The following is a 15938-nucleotide window of genomic DNA, read 5'->3' as shown; positions in this document are numbered from 1 at the left end:
ATTAAAATGGAATTCAGAAGTGGTTTGTATTGTATTTTTCCTTTCTAATCATATTTCCTGTGGGAAAGTATTACAAAGTTGGTGAGACCATATCATTTATTCCCGTTACACTTTGCTTTATTTCTTACCATGCTTGTCATTTGTTTAGCCAGTATAACAGCTCTATTTGTAGCGTTGCTTTTGTATACGGTCCTGGGCTGTTTGTGTTAAGCATTGTTTTGTTGCATTTACATCGACAAGTGTTTAGCGCTATAATGGCATATATGAAACACATCAGCAGTTTACAGCAATATCCCTAACATAGTCCTTCAGTGTTGCATCTGCAACACCCTGTCAAATGCAGAGAAACTTGGACTGCAATGTGCTCCTCACAGGGATCCCTGGCAGGAGCATCCAGAAGCTCCAGTATATTCAGAACAGCGCTGCCAGGATCCTGATGAGAGTGAAACATATAACACCAATTCTGTTTTCATTGCACTGGCTCCCTGTCTCCTTCCTGCTACTCACATATTAATCCATCAACTGACATGTGCCTCCCAAACAACAGGAACTGATCACACCACAAACCTCCACCCACACTCTCAGATCTGTCAGCAGCTGGCTCCTCCGGGCCCCCAGTACTAAGCCCATGGGGGATTCAGCCTTCTGCTCTGCTGCACCACGCTTGTGAAACAGCCTTGCTAACCATCTGAGGGCAGCAGAGACCCTAGGCCTGAAAACCTTTCTTTTCAGGGAGGCTTTTTCATCTTAATTCTCAGCACTATTTTCTTTATGTTGTGTGTTCTCAGTTATTAATACAGTAGCACTTTGAGTTTCACTATGAATGAAAAGTGCGGTACAAATTAAATTTATTATGTACTGTTGTTTCAAGCAGAATATTTTTAAATATCTTAATACATGTCTGGGGGAGATCTTCAAGTAGGATTTTTCATGCAGAACTTTTACTTGTAATGGAGTATTTTTACTTTGCTGTACTTTTTATTTAAGTAAATGAATACTTCTTCCACCACTGCTAAAATGTGAGGCAGCAGCAATTCCTTTTAGTACCTGTAGTACCTGTACTTCCTGTAGGGGGCAGCAGACGCATTATGAACCACGTATCTCGCCGCAGGAACATTCCACGAAGAAGAAAAGCTTCGGGACGACAGTTAGTGAAAAAAAGAGCTGAACTAACGTTACTCCTGTTTACAAGAAGATAATGGAGATAAAACTGCCAAATGTCACCTGCAGGCGTGTCTTATTGACTGGATTTACTCTATGTGTTCTATTAGGTGAGTGCAAAAGCCCGGGCGGGGTTGAATTTTGATTTTGAAATGTTTGATTTGGAGCTCATTATTTTAGGTGGGACATCAGGTTAGCTAGCCAAACCTCTGTTCACAATCCTGCTAATTAATGTTCGTTCTCACTGATAGAGACGAAATCTAACACATTTCTGGACAGCTACTTAGAGCCTTCTTTTGCATATTGGGGCGAATCAGTGTAGATATATTTTTTTTCAACAGTTAAATGCACTAAAATGTGAATAAGCTTTTGCACAGATTGGAGGCTACCGCCCTACGGCAGTGTCGCTGTGTGGACAATGATAGTAGGACTTACCGTAAATAAAAGAGGCTAACACCTTAATATTTAACTCAAATAAGAATTACTGAGCATGCAAGAGTTATACCGAATTGAATAGTATCTTGTACAGAAAATGTCTGTGTTCTGAGAGGGAATAGGGACAAATGTTTAAGTGTGTGCTACCATGCAGGTACTTTAGCCGATCAACAAAGCCACATAAAAGTGCAAGATATCTGATTAATGGTGTCGTTAGGCGTGTCGTCTGGGGTTTGTTAGTGACTACGCTAACCAGGACACACAGTTAACACTATTTCAAGTCATTTACAACGTTATTCGTCTGTATTCTTAGTGTTAAATAGCAGTTAGTTTGTTTTGTGAACACACAGTGCCAACGCATCAGCTCTGCAGGTAGCCCGACTCCCCACCTTTACTTGCCTCAGATAACATCTCATTTCCTTGTTGGTTTCCTGACGCAGAGAGTTAACTTACCTTCATTTATCACTATGAGCTCAACTTTAGGTAACTGTGCGCACATGATTTTGTTTAGAGTTTGTGTTTAGATAACCAGATTCACATTCATACAAGGACAGTAAGCACAACAACTACGTGTCACTGCTACTAACATTTACGTTATTGCTAATGGTTAGCTATCCAAACTGTCCAAATCTGTCACATTAAAGGATGAGTTCACAATTTTTCAAGTCTGTCTTAAAACAACATTCTGGTGGCCAAATAAACATTGAAGCAGTTTTTTTTCTCCTCTTGTTTATACTGACCATTAGGAGATCCCTTCATAATGCACTTATGACGCGGACGAAATCCACAAACATTTAGTTAAAAGTTTATCTGAAGCTAATATGAAGCTTCAAATCAAGTGGATATCTTTAGCGTTAGTGTTTTTAGTGCTTTTAGTGGTAGTGTTCCTTTTTTTGTTACTATTCTTCCACCGCAGCTCAACAGGGAAACACCGTCCGAGGAAACACAAAGAGGGGATTTGATGCTAAAAATACCATAAATGTGGCAGATATCCGCTTGATATGACTAACTCAGACTGCTGATGCCTCATATAAACTTCAGATAAACTTTTAAGTGACTGTGTGGACACACTGTGGATTTTGGCCTCCATCACTTACACCGAAAGCACATTTGAAGGGGATCTTGTATGAACAGGAGGAATGATTACAGTGAGGAAAAACTCTTTCAGTGTTCATACGGGCACCTGACTGTTGTTTTTTAAGACACGCATGAGAAATTGTGAACTTTAACTCATACAATTAATATCCACATTATACATCCATTTAAAATACAATTTAATATGTTCTCAGCCGTTGTAAATAGCCCCAGACAGAGAAACTGTGTGGCATTATCTGTCTGGAAGTGCATGAAATGTCAAAAAAAAAGTACTGTCTTAGAGTATTTAGAGTAATTGCTGAATCACTATAAAGACCTTTTGAAATGCTGAATAGCAGTACCCTGAAATTTGGAGAAATGGACTACCTTGTTGAATCTCAGAATAATAAGACCAGACAGGAGGAAATGGATGACAACGCATCCTTCCTCTTTGTGTTGTGAAATTATCTTCAACTGAATACAGACCGGTTAATGCCAATTTCTGTCTGTTTGTCTTATTTTTAGTGCACATTAATCTCTGGAGTCTGAATCTCCACAGAATAATATGCCTTCAGAGAGAGTTGGGTGTAATTATTATTGTGTCCAGAGGAGTCATGCGGGTTTGCTGCTGTTGAATTTACAGTCCAATAGATCCTTTTATTAAGAGAACAGAAGTGAAAGTCACGTGTCTGCGTTTACCAAGGTTGCGATTTGATATTTCAGAAATATTAAACAAAACTCTTAAGGTGACTGTAATATCAAACATGCCCCACTGAAAGCTGTCCTGGGCAAATTATTAATCAGTCATCTGTGACAGGCCTTGGCAGTAATCTGTCCAAGACACAGTGTTCAGTCTCTGTGTGACGTTAAGCATTATCACACATTAAATTACATTTTTAAATCCTGTTCTGCAAGAGAGAAAGTTTTTACCTGTATACTATACCCAGTATCTGTCACCGTCATTTCTTACAGTAGTGTTAGACACACCTGCACCAGAAAATGTAACATTAGAATAGTGTTTACAGTCAGGAATGTTGTGATCACATCAGGACCGAGAAACAAGGGTGCATGTCATCATTTGGCAGATTTGTACTGTGCAACTATTTTGATAATCGAATAATCGTTTCAGCAAAAACCCCAAAACATGTTCTGGTTCTCATACGTGACCATTTGCTGTTATTCTTTGTCATATATGACAGTAAGCTGAACATCTTAAGGTTTTGGACTGTTTATTCAGACAAAACAAGCAAATTTAAATCATCACAGTGGGCTCTTTTTCACTACTTTTTAAAAACATTTCATAGGCTAAACAGTTAACCGAGAAAATAATCAACAGATTAATCAAATAATCAAAAATAATCTTAAATTGCAGCCCTAAATAAAATTAAAGATATTCATTTGTGGGAATAAATTAAGTAAACTGAACAAATTATTAAATGATATCTATCATTATATTGTGTGCACAGATTTATTCCTAAGTTGTGTACACCTCTTTGCTTTCAAGTCTTTGGTGATATGTATAATCAATAATATAATAATCAATAAGTCAGTTGACAGAAAATTAGTCGGTAACCACTTTGATAATTCATCACTTGTTTAAGAAAGTATTTTTTTAAGCAAAAAAATGCCCAAAATTCACAGGTTCAAGCTTTCATTTGGCCTCTAAATGTGATATTTGCTGGTTTTCATAGTTTTATATGATAGGAATAGAAATAGATAGAGATATACAATACCAGTCAAAAGTTTGGACACACTTTCCCATTCAAGTGAATAGGAAAATGTGTTTCTTACTATTTATTGACCAAATAAATAATCAGCAGATCAATCAATAATAAAGAGTAATGGGTAGTCGCAGCCCTGATGTGGTGACGCTCTACTTAGTTGTGTCATTGTGTCCGACTATCAGCTCTTCCTTCCAGTTTGTCCTTTTCCATAACAGTAATAAATGGTGTGTTCATATTTTTCATGTTATCTTACCGTATCTAATGTATTTTTATCCCTCTCGTTTATTAACAGTCACAAAACCTACGTCGGCAATCGACGTACACACTGAACCCGAAGTGATGATGGAGAACGGCACCACGGGGGTCCTCCGATGCACCTTCCAAACCTACGCAGTCGTCACCAGCTCCACCTCAGTAACCTGGACTTTTCAGTCCAATCAGCCCGACAGTCAGTACTTCAAAGCTCCGTACGTGGTAAGTCCTCGTCGGCCGTATCCGCTGAGGGAAGATTTCCCACAGCTCCAGGATGTTTTCCTACGATTGTTGTAGCTGCACTGATACATGAAGGAAAAAGGCTTCAGATGCTCCTCATGCTGATAACACGGTTTCATATACAGCAGGCTACAGTTATTGTTTGGTTGTTTCTTTTTTAGCACAATGCTAATGCTAGATATTTATTTACTTTGTGTATTTTTAAAAAAAAGATCTTGTTGTTTTGAATATCCTGCACTTTTAATCATTTGTTTCTTTTATTTTAGTGAGGTTTTTATGCTTATATTATATGCTTTTATATTATATATAGATACTTTTTTGAGTTTGTTTTCATCTATTTATCTTATCTGTCTGGCTTGAGCATAATAATTTGATGTTTGTTTTAGTGTTCCTGTCTATTTCTTACAGCACAAAGCTGTTTGTAAACTCTGGTTTTCACATGAGAGCTGCAGGATTTTCATACAGTGTTTATATTTGGGGCCTCCCACTCAGAGCGAGTAAACGGATTTGTTTCTGACAACATGATTCACGATGCTGGTGATTACCGCAGATGTTGTTTTCAAACAATCAAAATTCACTGTCAAGTGCTAAAACTGTCTCAGTCAGCTGTAACGAACATAACTGATAGTAGAAATGATTGTGATTCTGTTAGAGTCCTAATCTGAGACGCTGTACACACACACAGTATAAAAAAAAACATCAGTAGGTACTCTAGAGGACTGAGCTTCACATCACCTTCACTTTCTTCATTGTGTTTGTACTTGGAGTGAAATGTAAACAGTTGATCGTGCGGAGCAAAGAAAGTTTGTAGGGCGGGGAAGACTGCGGGTCATATCCACAATACCTTCTCAGGCAGGCAGGGCGGGGGGGGACTGCCTGACATTGCCACAGGCTTTTTAATTTGCAGGGCAGTCATGCCAGCACAGATACATGCAGTCAACGATTCAGACATTTTCATGTATGGAACATTAAGCATCGCTTGCTTCATCCGTCCGTTTAAGAGATGTGTTTTTGTCAGTCAGAGACATGACATTTACAGAAAGAGCTGCCTGCTCACGTTATGTTTGGCACCTGGTGCGGAGAGGGATTAGGGACAAAGAGAAAGAGAGAGAGCTTGAAGTTAAAATGTCATGATAGCAAAGAAAACTGTTTTTGTCCTTTCACAGGCTGCATGACTGATGGATTTTAAAACTTATTCAGTTGTTGAAGCCTTAATTAATGACCATCGGGAGCCTCCGCTTCTCTCAATGAATCCACTGACGCATTTCTGCATCAATTTCATTATTAAATGATATTAGAGAGCCGATTCTTTATAATATCCAACACACGTACACAAGCATTAAAGACAGGGCGTTAAACCGATATTCATTGAACTCCTATTTACTCACATGTTGTTTCTTTTTCTTTTTTTTTTGTAGTAACTTTTCCTTCCTCATTATTTTCTACCTACCTGCCTCTCCCGCAGAAGCTTTTGTTCACTTTGACTTTCTGTATAACTGAGTATGTTTAGGTAAAAGTGTTTTTACAATATGTGAATATCCTTGTGTACAAATCAAATCATATTTTATTCTAAAATTAAAGAAATATTTAACATGCAAACAGTTTTTTTTTAATAATAGTGCTGCTCAGATTATTATGGTGGTTAAAAGGGTTTTTTAACCTCTTTTGCCCCGATTGCATCATGAGGAGAACAATAGTTTTTATAGACTGATCTGATATCTCTTTAATAGTGTTTTATTAGTTTGTTCTTTAGATCTCAGGAGAAACAAGACTCACATTTCTATCTGCATGTTTTACACCGTGATGATGAAGCGTTTTCATTAATCTGATGGCGTTCAGTTCAGACTTGTTCCGTGTTGACAGCGATGCGGAAACATTACAGCTCTGACCTAGTGTGAGATTCCTCTCATGACTTTTAAATGACTCCGGTGCTTTTTCTAACACGTTAAATTGTTAAATTAACGTAGAGGGATGCGTGACTGAAAGGGGCTTCAGTTGACAAATGCTAGCAGATTTCACAGCTCAATATCAATATCAGGCACTCTGTGTTCTTCCTGTCACTGTTGTGTGAAAGCGATATAAAAACAGTTATCATCAGACTACAGGAAACAAATCTTTAAAATAGAAACCTTTCGTCAGAGCTCTGTTTACACAGCTGACACCGCTGAAAGTCACGAGACCACAAAAACACACAAGCTGGCTTCTGACTCCATGAATCATCCAAAGTCAGATCAGTGTCGAAGATACTTAGATTTTATGTTTTTATTTTTATTCACAGCACCGTCAGCTCACTTACTCAGCAATGCTAGATGTGTGAGGATGCTGTGGGGAGCAGCGCTGTGCTGAACTAGTTGTAAAAAAAAAAAAAAAAAGAAAGAAAAAAAATCCCAACATTCACATTTTCCATCAAAACAGAAAAACAGCCATGTTAGTCAACTTATATGTGCTGCTGTGACTCAGACACAGAAAGAGATTCACAGAGAGAAGATTGTCCACTCTTGCTCAATTTTCTTGACTTGATCATGCGCTTCATTGTTGTCTTATAACTACAGTATCGATGTCTTATTGATACTATGAAGCAGAGTGCTGCTTTTTTTTTTTTTTATTTCCAATCTCTTCCCTTTGCAGATTTTCTACTTTTCCAATGGGAAAGGATTCCCAGGACAAGCTGAGTTCAAAGACAGAGTGCAGTTTATTGGAGACATAAACAAGAGGGACGCTTCTATACAGCTGAGTTCTGCTCAGTTCAGTGACAACGGCACCTACTTCTGTGACGTGAAGAACCCGCCAGACGTACAGGGGACACAGGCTCGAACAGAGCTCAGGGTTGTTCTGAAAGGTGAATGTTCAGATGTTTTCATTAATGCCTCAAGGTTGACAACTGATTAATTTGTTTGTTGGATACATTCTGGATACTCTAAGGATGATGCTTTTTTTTTTTTTTTTTTTTAAATGTACCTGCTTCTCTTTGCCATGTTATGAGCAGGACTGTGGCCTTGGCCCATTGTGTACACCCACTCACTGTCATACATGCTGATTGGATAATATGACTGCTGTATAGAGCAATCTGAGCCTGCAGTGTCTCTCATTGTGCTGAACCTGTTACGTTTCTAGGCAACTTTACTCTGATCTGGTCATCGACTGCAGTTGGCTGATTGGGTTTTCAGTAATTTGGGTTCTCCTGACTATGTACTGACATTTTGGACACATAAGGTAGCTTACACCACCTAGAATTTTAAGAAAAAACCTAGATTATCTTAAAATGCTGCTGCACCGAAGCTTTAAATCTAGCTTTAAACCAAAGTGTATCACCTTTTAAATCTTCTTTAAATCTCAGTTTACTCCCAGATCATCAGCCACGTTGCTCCAAATGTTCCATTTAAACTATTAAAACACACTAATAAAATTGACGCTTGACATGGTTTAATTTAAAAACATGAAATTTCAAAGTGGTACAAGACAGAGAAATTTGGAAATTTGTGTTGGACTAAGAAGTCCAGGAACAATAAGTATTTTGCATCTATGGGAAAACATAAAAAAAGCTTTATAAAGCTTTATAAAGGGCCATATGGCTGCCCTAAAAAACTAGTTGCATTTTTCTTGACCCAGTTTTGTAACTGTTACCAGCCTTGTTTTAATATTTTAAAACCAGTTTAACTAAACTGGGATGAAAGGACGGGCCCCACAACAGGGATTTTGATGCTAAAAATACTGTAAAAGTGGCAGATATCAACTTGATAAGACTAACTCAGATTGCTGAAGCCTCATATAAGATTTTTTTTCAAGATTTCAAGATTTAGTTTCTCATTTTCTTGTTTATTTGCATACACAAAAAAAACAAAATGCTGCTCCTCCCAGCTCACAGCAGTGCAACAACAACAGAAAGGATAAAGATATACTGTACATGTAAAAATTCCCTTTAAAAAAAAAAAAGATAAAAACATATAAATTCCAAGAGAAAAAAAAACAAAAAAGAGCAAGCAGTTAGCAGTTGTGCAACACTGCGTTAAAGTGCATGTAGGGAGAAAAGTACATGTCTCAGTTGGATGTAGAGCTCTTAAATGTCAACGAGGGATGAATTTTGCTGTCCAGAGAACATTAAGCAACAGGTCGATTAAAAAAAACTTTAAAAAGCATTTTTGTTTAAAATGACACACTGTGGATTCTGGCTCCCATCCCTTGGGGGTTCATATGGGCACCTGTGATCCTTTTAAGCCTAATCTTAGCTTGAATTGACTCTCATCCGTTTCTGGACACTTGCAGCTTCAGTTTAATATCTCACCTCCACACCTCACCGGTATTGGCACTGTGAGATCTGGTGTAATCAAAATATAAAAGCCTTTCCTACTCAGATATGTTAATCAGATGCATTGTTCTTGTTTGTTTTCATTTGCATGAAGCTAACATGTGCATGTGTTGGCATGTTATATTTTGGCCCCACCTTCCAGGTGGGAGTATATTACATGCAAAATAAAACACATTTGTTTGTTTATCAAAATATGTTTGACTGACTTTTTTTCAGCTGTCACAAAGAGCCGCCGTTGTATTTTTCCTAAACAAACAAAGTTGAATAATATCAAGTTACTCAATGAAAAAATGTAACTTTAAATACAGAAACTCAGTGTTAGAGATTCAAAAAGCCTTGGAGAGCAATCCACCATAACAGTCACGAGGCTTTTCGGCAGTAATTGTTTGTGTTTTTTGAAAAATCAACTTGATGTTTTTAAACCAAGCATGAATGTTGTTCCTTTTGTGTTTATTGTGTCCAGAATCTCTCCCGCAGAGCAAAACTCCCATCATAGTTGGAGCAGTTTGCGGTGCTTTATTTCTCCTCGTCCTCATTGCCGTAGCTGCCTGCGTTGTCATGAGGATGATTCACAACCGCCATGATTATGAAGGGTAAGTGTGCTCTATTATGTGTTTCCAGCTGCACAGCTGCACCATAGAACTTTTTTTTTTAAAAAAATACAGTTTCAATTAAAGAAGGTGTTTTTGAAGGAGGATAATTGATAACTGCAGATTTTGAATGGCAGCATGAATAGAATCTGCACAGGAATAAAGGACTGCATCATCTGCATATAGATGGAAGTTACAATTGTACAATGAAGAGGTAGTATTATTTTTATAAATACTGAATAAAACTGGTCCAAGGACAGAACCTTGGAGAACTCCCTTTGTAATGGAGAGAAAAGAGGACTGAATATTACCTATTCTGATACACTGCGACCTATCAGAGAGATTCTTCTGAAAACACAGGCAGCAATAGCTTCATAACAGTAGCTTCAAAACCCAAAGAAGAAAGTCTTTGTAAAAGCAGAGTGGTCAACTGTGTCAAAAGCTTTTGTTAAATCAATAAAAAGCCAAAGTGTTTTTTTGTTATCTAATGGTAAGACTACATTGTTAATAACTAAAGAAGTAGCAGAAATAGTGCTATGCTAAGGCCTGAAGCCAGACTGAAATGGATAAAAACGATTTCAACTATTCATTAACAAGCGACTCAAGTATTTTTGCAAGACAGGATAGTTTAGAGATTGGACAATAATTATTTAATTCAGATTTGCTACCACCTTTATGGAGAGGAGGAAGTCCTCCAAACTGTAGGAATGATGCCAGAGGTAATGCTGAGACTGAAAATATGAGTTATGTATTCAGAAATTAACTATGCTGAAGATTTAAAAGCAAATGTTTCCAGTTTGTCATCACCTGTTGATTTTCCGCGCATCAATATTACATAAGGCGTCGGCTACCATCCTACGGGAGACAGGAGATAAGCTACAGGAGATGTTTACTTCAACAGTAGTATTAAGGAAAGATGACCTTTGTTCTTCCACATGGCTCTTAGTAACAGCAATATGCAGCAATATGTCTGACAATAATCCTCAGAGTTAGTTAGTTATCTGAAAATAATACACACCTCAATCAGAATCGAGTATTCTCGTTGGCTTTGGGATTATTCAGCTATATTTGTAATGGTTATAATCGTAGTATAAGGTTTAATATTGTAAATAAGGTAGCAGTAGTGTAAGCAATGCAGTTGGGTCCTCATTATCTACATACAGTATTTCACAGCTCACATTTAAGCATTCAGCATGTGAAGCTTAAATGTAAATGACATTTGATGTTGTTAAAGTTTCACAGATTGATTTTATGCCCCGTGTGATTGTTCCCTGAATCTTTATTTTCTTTTCAAGTTAATTTTAACTCAGAGATTAAATAATCAGACCATAACACTTTCTAACTCTCTCTGCATGGGAGAAGGGTTCACTCTCTCTCTCTCTCTCTCTCTACGTTAACCTGTGAAGAAAAAGCTGTGTGTTTCGGGCTGTTTGTGATGTGTTACTAATTATTAACATGTTTGTTTAAGACATTGTCAAAAACTAGATTTAGTTTCCTGTGTATGCTTGAGGTAGTTTGACCATTTCTACCTCGCATGCTCTGTTTGAGAGAGATAACCATATATTGAGAGATGTTACGGACGTTGAATTTAGCATTAAGACTTATTTAATGGCGTTTTCAGTCCTGCGTGTTTTTTGTCTGGTTGAATCGGAGTCTGGTTTGTTTTCCGCCTTGGTGAGATTCATTTGGGTAGATTTGAACACAGCAATCATACTCAGGTTCAGACGAAAACAACCATACTGAGGTTGGCGGGAACGTGATCTGACCTCAATTTAAGCTTAATGGCTCCCATGGTCAGGTGTGCTTTGCTGTGTGCTGTGTTTCTGTTCACATGGATTTTATTCTGTGTGAAAAGAAACTGAACCAAGGGGAAAACACCCCAAATTACTGACTCGTTTACTGATTCGGACCAAATGAACTACGGGTTTGAAAACGCCTTTTAAAGCCAGCTCTTAACGGACTGTTGGATGGTTTGAGCCTGTGAGCTGAAGTACTGGTGATCGTTGGGGTTGCTTTTTGCACTGGTGCCAGTCACTTTCTTCCATTTCAATGTGTTAACACGACTAATTTCACAGCCTTTCTTTCTATTAACTTGTCACTATGTCATCTAACCATTGTTGTTTCTGTCAAGACTTGCTTTTCATAACCAGCTTTTTTTTTTTTTTTTTTAAAGAAGCATGTTTAGTCAACAAAATTGTTTTGAGTGTTTAGTCACTTTGAAATGATGCAACATAAAAAGTTGACAGTTCATTATTAAGCTCATGTAGGTAAGTGAAATAGTCTTCCACCAGGACGCTGCCTCTCCTGCTGTACATGCTGTTATACATGTTATGTATCTTTGCTAGAGGTGCACTGATAACCTGTTTGATTGTTATGCTTTACAACAGTCCATGGACTGAATAATTGAACGGATTGACTGATGAAAGTATCGATCCAAGTACAAATTTATTAAGTCATTTATTTTGGTTGTTATATCCTGACCATTGTAAAACTATTTTCAATTAAAATAATTGTAAACCATACTAATTAAATGGAGAGAAGACAACACAACAGGTTAGATATTCTTCTTTTGAACATTCATTTTAACATAGACTCCAAAACAGTTCATTCAGAGAAAGTTACAGTTAACCGTTTCTTATAGAAAACCCTTTTTTATGACATAGGGTTTATTTTTTTCATAGTTCAGGCCATCAGCCCTATCTACCAAAATAATGTAAACTATGACTGCTCGTGTTTATTAACCTGTTGGGCCTATATTCAGCGATGTTGCCACACTCTAAGATCTCAGCAATTACTCTGGTTATTACCGGAGCTGCAGCTAACGATTATTTTCATTATGGATTAATCTACTGTTTATTTTCTTGATTAAATTGTCAAACAAAAAACAGCAACAGTAAGAAATGCCCATATCACCGACAGAAGATCAGCTATAGATAACTGTTGACCTTCCTCTGCAAACTTTTAACATTGTATTGGCCCTCAATTCCTAAAATAAAGCTATTGTGGTAGCTTTATTTTAGGAATTGAGGCCGAATACTTGGAAGCTGCATCAGCACCAGTCTGATGTCGCTGTATATCCCATCACTGCACCTCTAGTTTCCTCCCAGTGTCACTGCTTTCAATATCTCTGCCAAACCACTGGGAGCTGCCATGAACTTTGTTCCATGTGCTCATTTCTCATTGTTTTATTTTTGTCTCGTGTCCCATTATTTGTCTTTGTCTCCATTTGACTGTGCACCAATGATTGCTCTACACCATGGCAAATCGTAACCCTAAACTAGATGTACATCCTTGGAAAGTGTGAGCTCTCAGGCTCCGCAGCCACGAAAGAAGGTGGAGTCCAGCCAGGAGGGCTCCAGGTGTACCAGTCCCTCGGGTCCACTACAGGTAGGAGCTGGTGGACCAAGAAATCCACTGGCTGCCACCCTTTCACTGGGAGAGTGTTGCATTTATGTGGCTATGTTGTTTAGCAAAACAGACCTGAAATATACTCAATATCTTTATCACTGCCCACTCATACAATGTATGTACAGTATTTGGTTCAGACAATAATAAAAAACTTCAATACAAGGTAATATTTATAATAATTTATATATATATATAGCACTTATCAAAACAAAAAGTTGCAAAATGATACAAAAGTAGAGTTTAAGATCATGTGACAAGAATATTTAAGTACCAGAACTATCAGATGAACAATAAAACAAACAACAGCGGGAATACAAGCAGACACAAAGCAAAACAAACTATCAAATTTGAACACTAAATGCAAGACTAAAGACCGGAAACAGCCCTGTGTTAAAACAGCGCAAGGGGCTGCGTTGTTGGGAGTGTGTTGTTTAAGGTACCAGTGAGGCAATGAAATAAAATCCAGGAAGTCCAGTTGGAGCTACAGATTAGTGATTAGGTTAACGACTTTTTTGCCAGACGACCCCGCGTTGTTTTCTGCATGGCTACGTTTTGTCATGCAGAGCTAATGTCGGTCTGAACGCCAGAGTCGATAACATGTTGCCCAATACAACATGAAATGAAATAAGTAGATAATAGCAGTATAAAGAAATATCGTGGCGTAATATTTTGGTATACAAATTCACATTGTAGGGCTTTAAAAATGGATCAAAATATCAAGTTATCATTCATTTGGCTCCCAAACAGTGTATGTGGTTTTAAATGTCCTTTTTAAATTGTATCATTACTTCCTTAATGTGATATTTTTCCTTTTAAATTTGTGATGACTCGAGGTCACTCTTGAAAATGCGCTGTTTTCCTGGAAGTTTCTAGTGCCCAGTTAATGAGATCTCAAAGTTTTGGGTCAGTCTGTCCTTTTTCCATCTCTGGAACAAGCAGGGAGACAGTCACAAGCAGTGATTGTGTGTGTGTGTATGTGTGTGTGTGAGAGAGAGACAACTCAGAAAGACTTAATTCCAAAGGTCCTTCAAACCCTCTACTTTATGCCGCTGCTGCTTTCTCATTCATGGAGGCATATAACTCGAAATAACCATTAATTTTCTTGGAAAGACTCTCAATTCAAGTGGACATTTGCACATGTCTTTGTTCACTTCACATGGAAAAATGCAAATATGCAACTGAACAGCAGCATTCACCATGTTTTCTGTAGAAGTTGAGGTTTGTGACCAACTGAAAACTTCATATTTTTTATCTATAAGAGGTCTGAAAACTGAAAAACACTAATTATAATTTCCCACAGCCCAAGATGATGTTTTCAGACTCATTATTTTATCTAACCAGCAACTCAAAATCCAAAAATATTCAAGTTAATATCATATATGACAAAGAAAAGCATTGAGACCTCACATTTTAGGAGCAATAATTTTGCATTTTTCCTTGAAAATGACTGAATTAATCAATTATCAAAATGCACATTAATTTTCTTTCATTCGACTAATCGTTTTAGCTTTAATCCGCTGTATGCATGAGAATCAATTGTGGCATCTAATCATTAAGTCAGTGAGGCGCAAAACTATAATAATCTTTTTCGCAACATAAAATAGTACTAATCTGCCATGCAGAAACTATAAAAATTATAAAATGCAATTTTTTTACACTAGAGAGTTCATTTATTAACATTTAACCATCAGCATGAGTTCAAGAATGATGTAATAGTGGAACGACATAGGCCTTTTGCTTATATCAAGGTTCTTCTCTGTTCTTGGCGTCTTGTTGTGATTGTTCTGGATGTATTTGTGTGTGTTACTGACTGCTTCTCTTTTCCACTCTGCTTTCTCTTGGTATGCTTCAGGGCCCGGTGATATACGCCCAGTTGGATCACTCAGGCAGCAAAAACTCATTTCATAAGATGGAGCCAGTGGTCTACGCAGACATTCGTAAAAACTGAAGAGGAACCGGGGACCAAAAAAAGAAAAGAAAAAAAAAAACCCCCCACAAAACAACACAGTAAAGTATCAGACCTCTCTATCAGCTGCTCTTGGGAAGGGTGGGGATATTTTAACAGGGACAAAACTGATGCAGTTTCTTTTTTCTCTCCTCTGAAAACATAATGATAATAAAACAATGTTTCCATATGCATTATTATAAACACTAAAAGAAACACTCCAGCGGGCGATACATTGCTCCGTAACATCAGCCAAGTTGATAAGAAGTTGTTCTCTAACACAGGGTTCAAAGTAAAAATAAGAACGCCTTCATCAAAATCATTCCACATGTAAAAATATTTTTATTTTAATTTTATTTTAATATTTGTGGCTTTGTGACTACACACACACACACACACACAAATCTAAGCTCTGCAGTTTGTTGCACAAGCAGTGGTGTGAGAAATCGGATCGTGGTGATGCTCAAGCTGAAAGACAGTCGTCCAAAAGTTTCTAACTTGTCAGAAATACATCCGACAGCCGGATCTGAAACGATCTCAAACTGAACGTCAAACGACAGCAGACACGACCAAATTTGGCTGTGTGGGGGATCAATTCAGGCTTAATCCGTACAACGTCTACCCAGCATTACACACCGAGACAGATGCCAATTCCAAGTTATGTATCAACTCAATTTTGTAACTCGCTTTTATGGTGAAGCCTGTTTTTTTCTATAACACTATTGCCGGACTTCCAAAGTACATTTCAGCTAAACTATGTTTGAATTTACACACAGCTGGTGCAACAAGCTGCTGAAGCTCAG

At 37.6% G+C, this 15938-nt stretch overlaps 1 protein-coding gene across 1 annotated transcript; it reads left to right on the top strand.

Moving 5' to 3' along the window:
- The first annotated feature begins 1122 nt into the window (after nt 1-1122).
- On the top strand, nt 1123-15195 carry mpzl1l (myelin protein zero-like 1 like). Its single transcript, XM_044371038.1, has 6 exons — nt 1123-1271; nt 4687-4868; nt 7515-7725; nt 9656-9785; nt 13064-13169; nt 15043-15195. The coding sequence occupies exons 1-6, from the start codon at nt 1199-1201 to the stop codon at nt 15136-15138; spliced, it is 798 nt and encodes a 265-aa protein (XP_044226973.1). The 5' UTR covers nt 1123-1198; the 3' UTR covers nt 15139-15195.
- The last annotated feature ends 743 nt before the right edge of the window (nt 15196-15938 follow it).

The sequence above is a fragment of the Thunnus albacares genome, chromosome 13, assembly GCF_914725855.1.
Source record: "Thunnus albacares chromosome 13, fThuAlb1.1, whole genome shotgun sequence".
In the NCBI taxonomy this organism is placed as follows: domain Eukaryota; kingdom Metazoa; phylum Chordata; class Actinopteri; order Scombriformes; family Scombridae; genus Thunnus; species Thunnus albacares.
The sequence above is the reverse complement of the archived record's forward strand: the minus strand, read 5'-3'. Positions and strand labels throughout refer to the sequence as shown.

Bases quoted from the DNA above. Each gene is read 5' to 3' on its own strand.
- mpzl1l (XM_044371038.1), top strand. From the start codon at position 1,199: ATGGAGATAAAACTGCCAAATGTCACCTGCAGGCGTGTCTTATTGACT. The intron at 4,869-7,514 runs GTAAGTCCTCGT...TTCCCTTTGCAG, and splicing joins ACTTCAAAGCTCCGTACGTG to ATTTTCTACTTTTCCAATGG. The intron at 9,786-13,063 runs GTAAGTGTGCTC...ACCCTAAACTAG, and splicing joins AACCGCCATGATTATGAAGG to ATGTACATCCTTGGAAAGTG.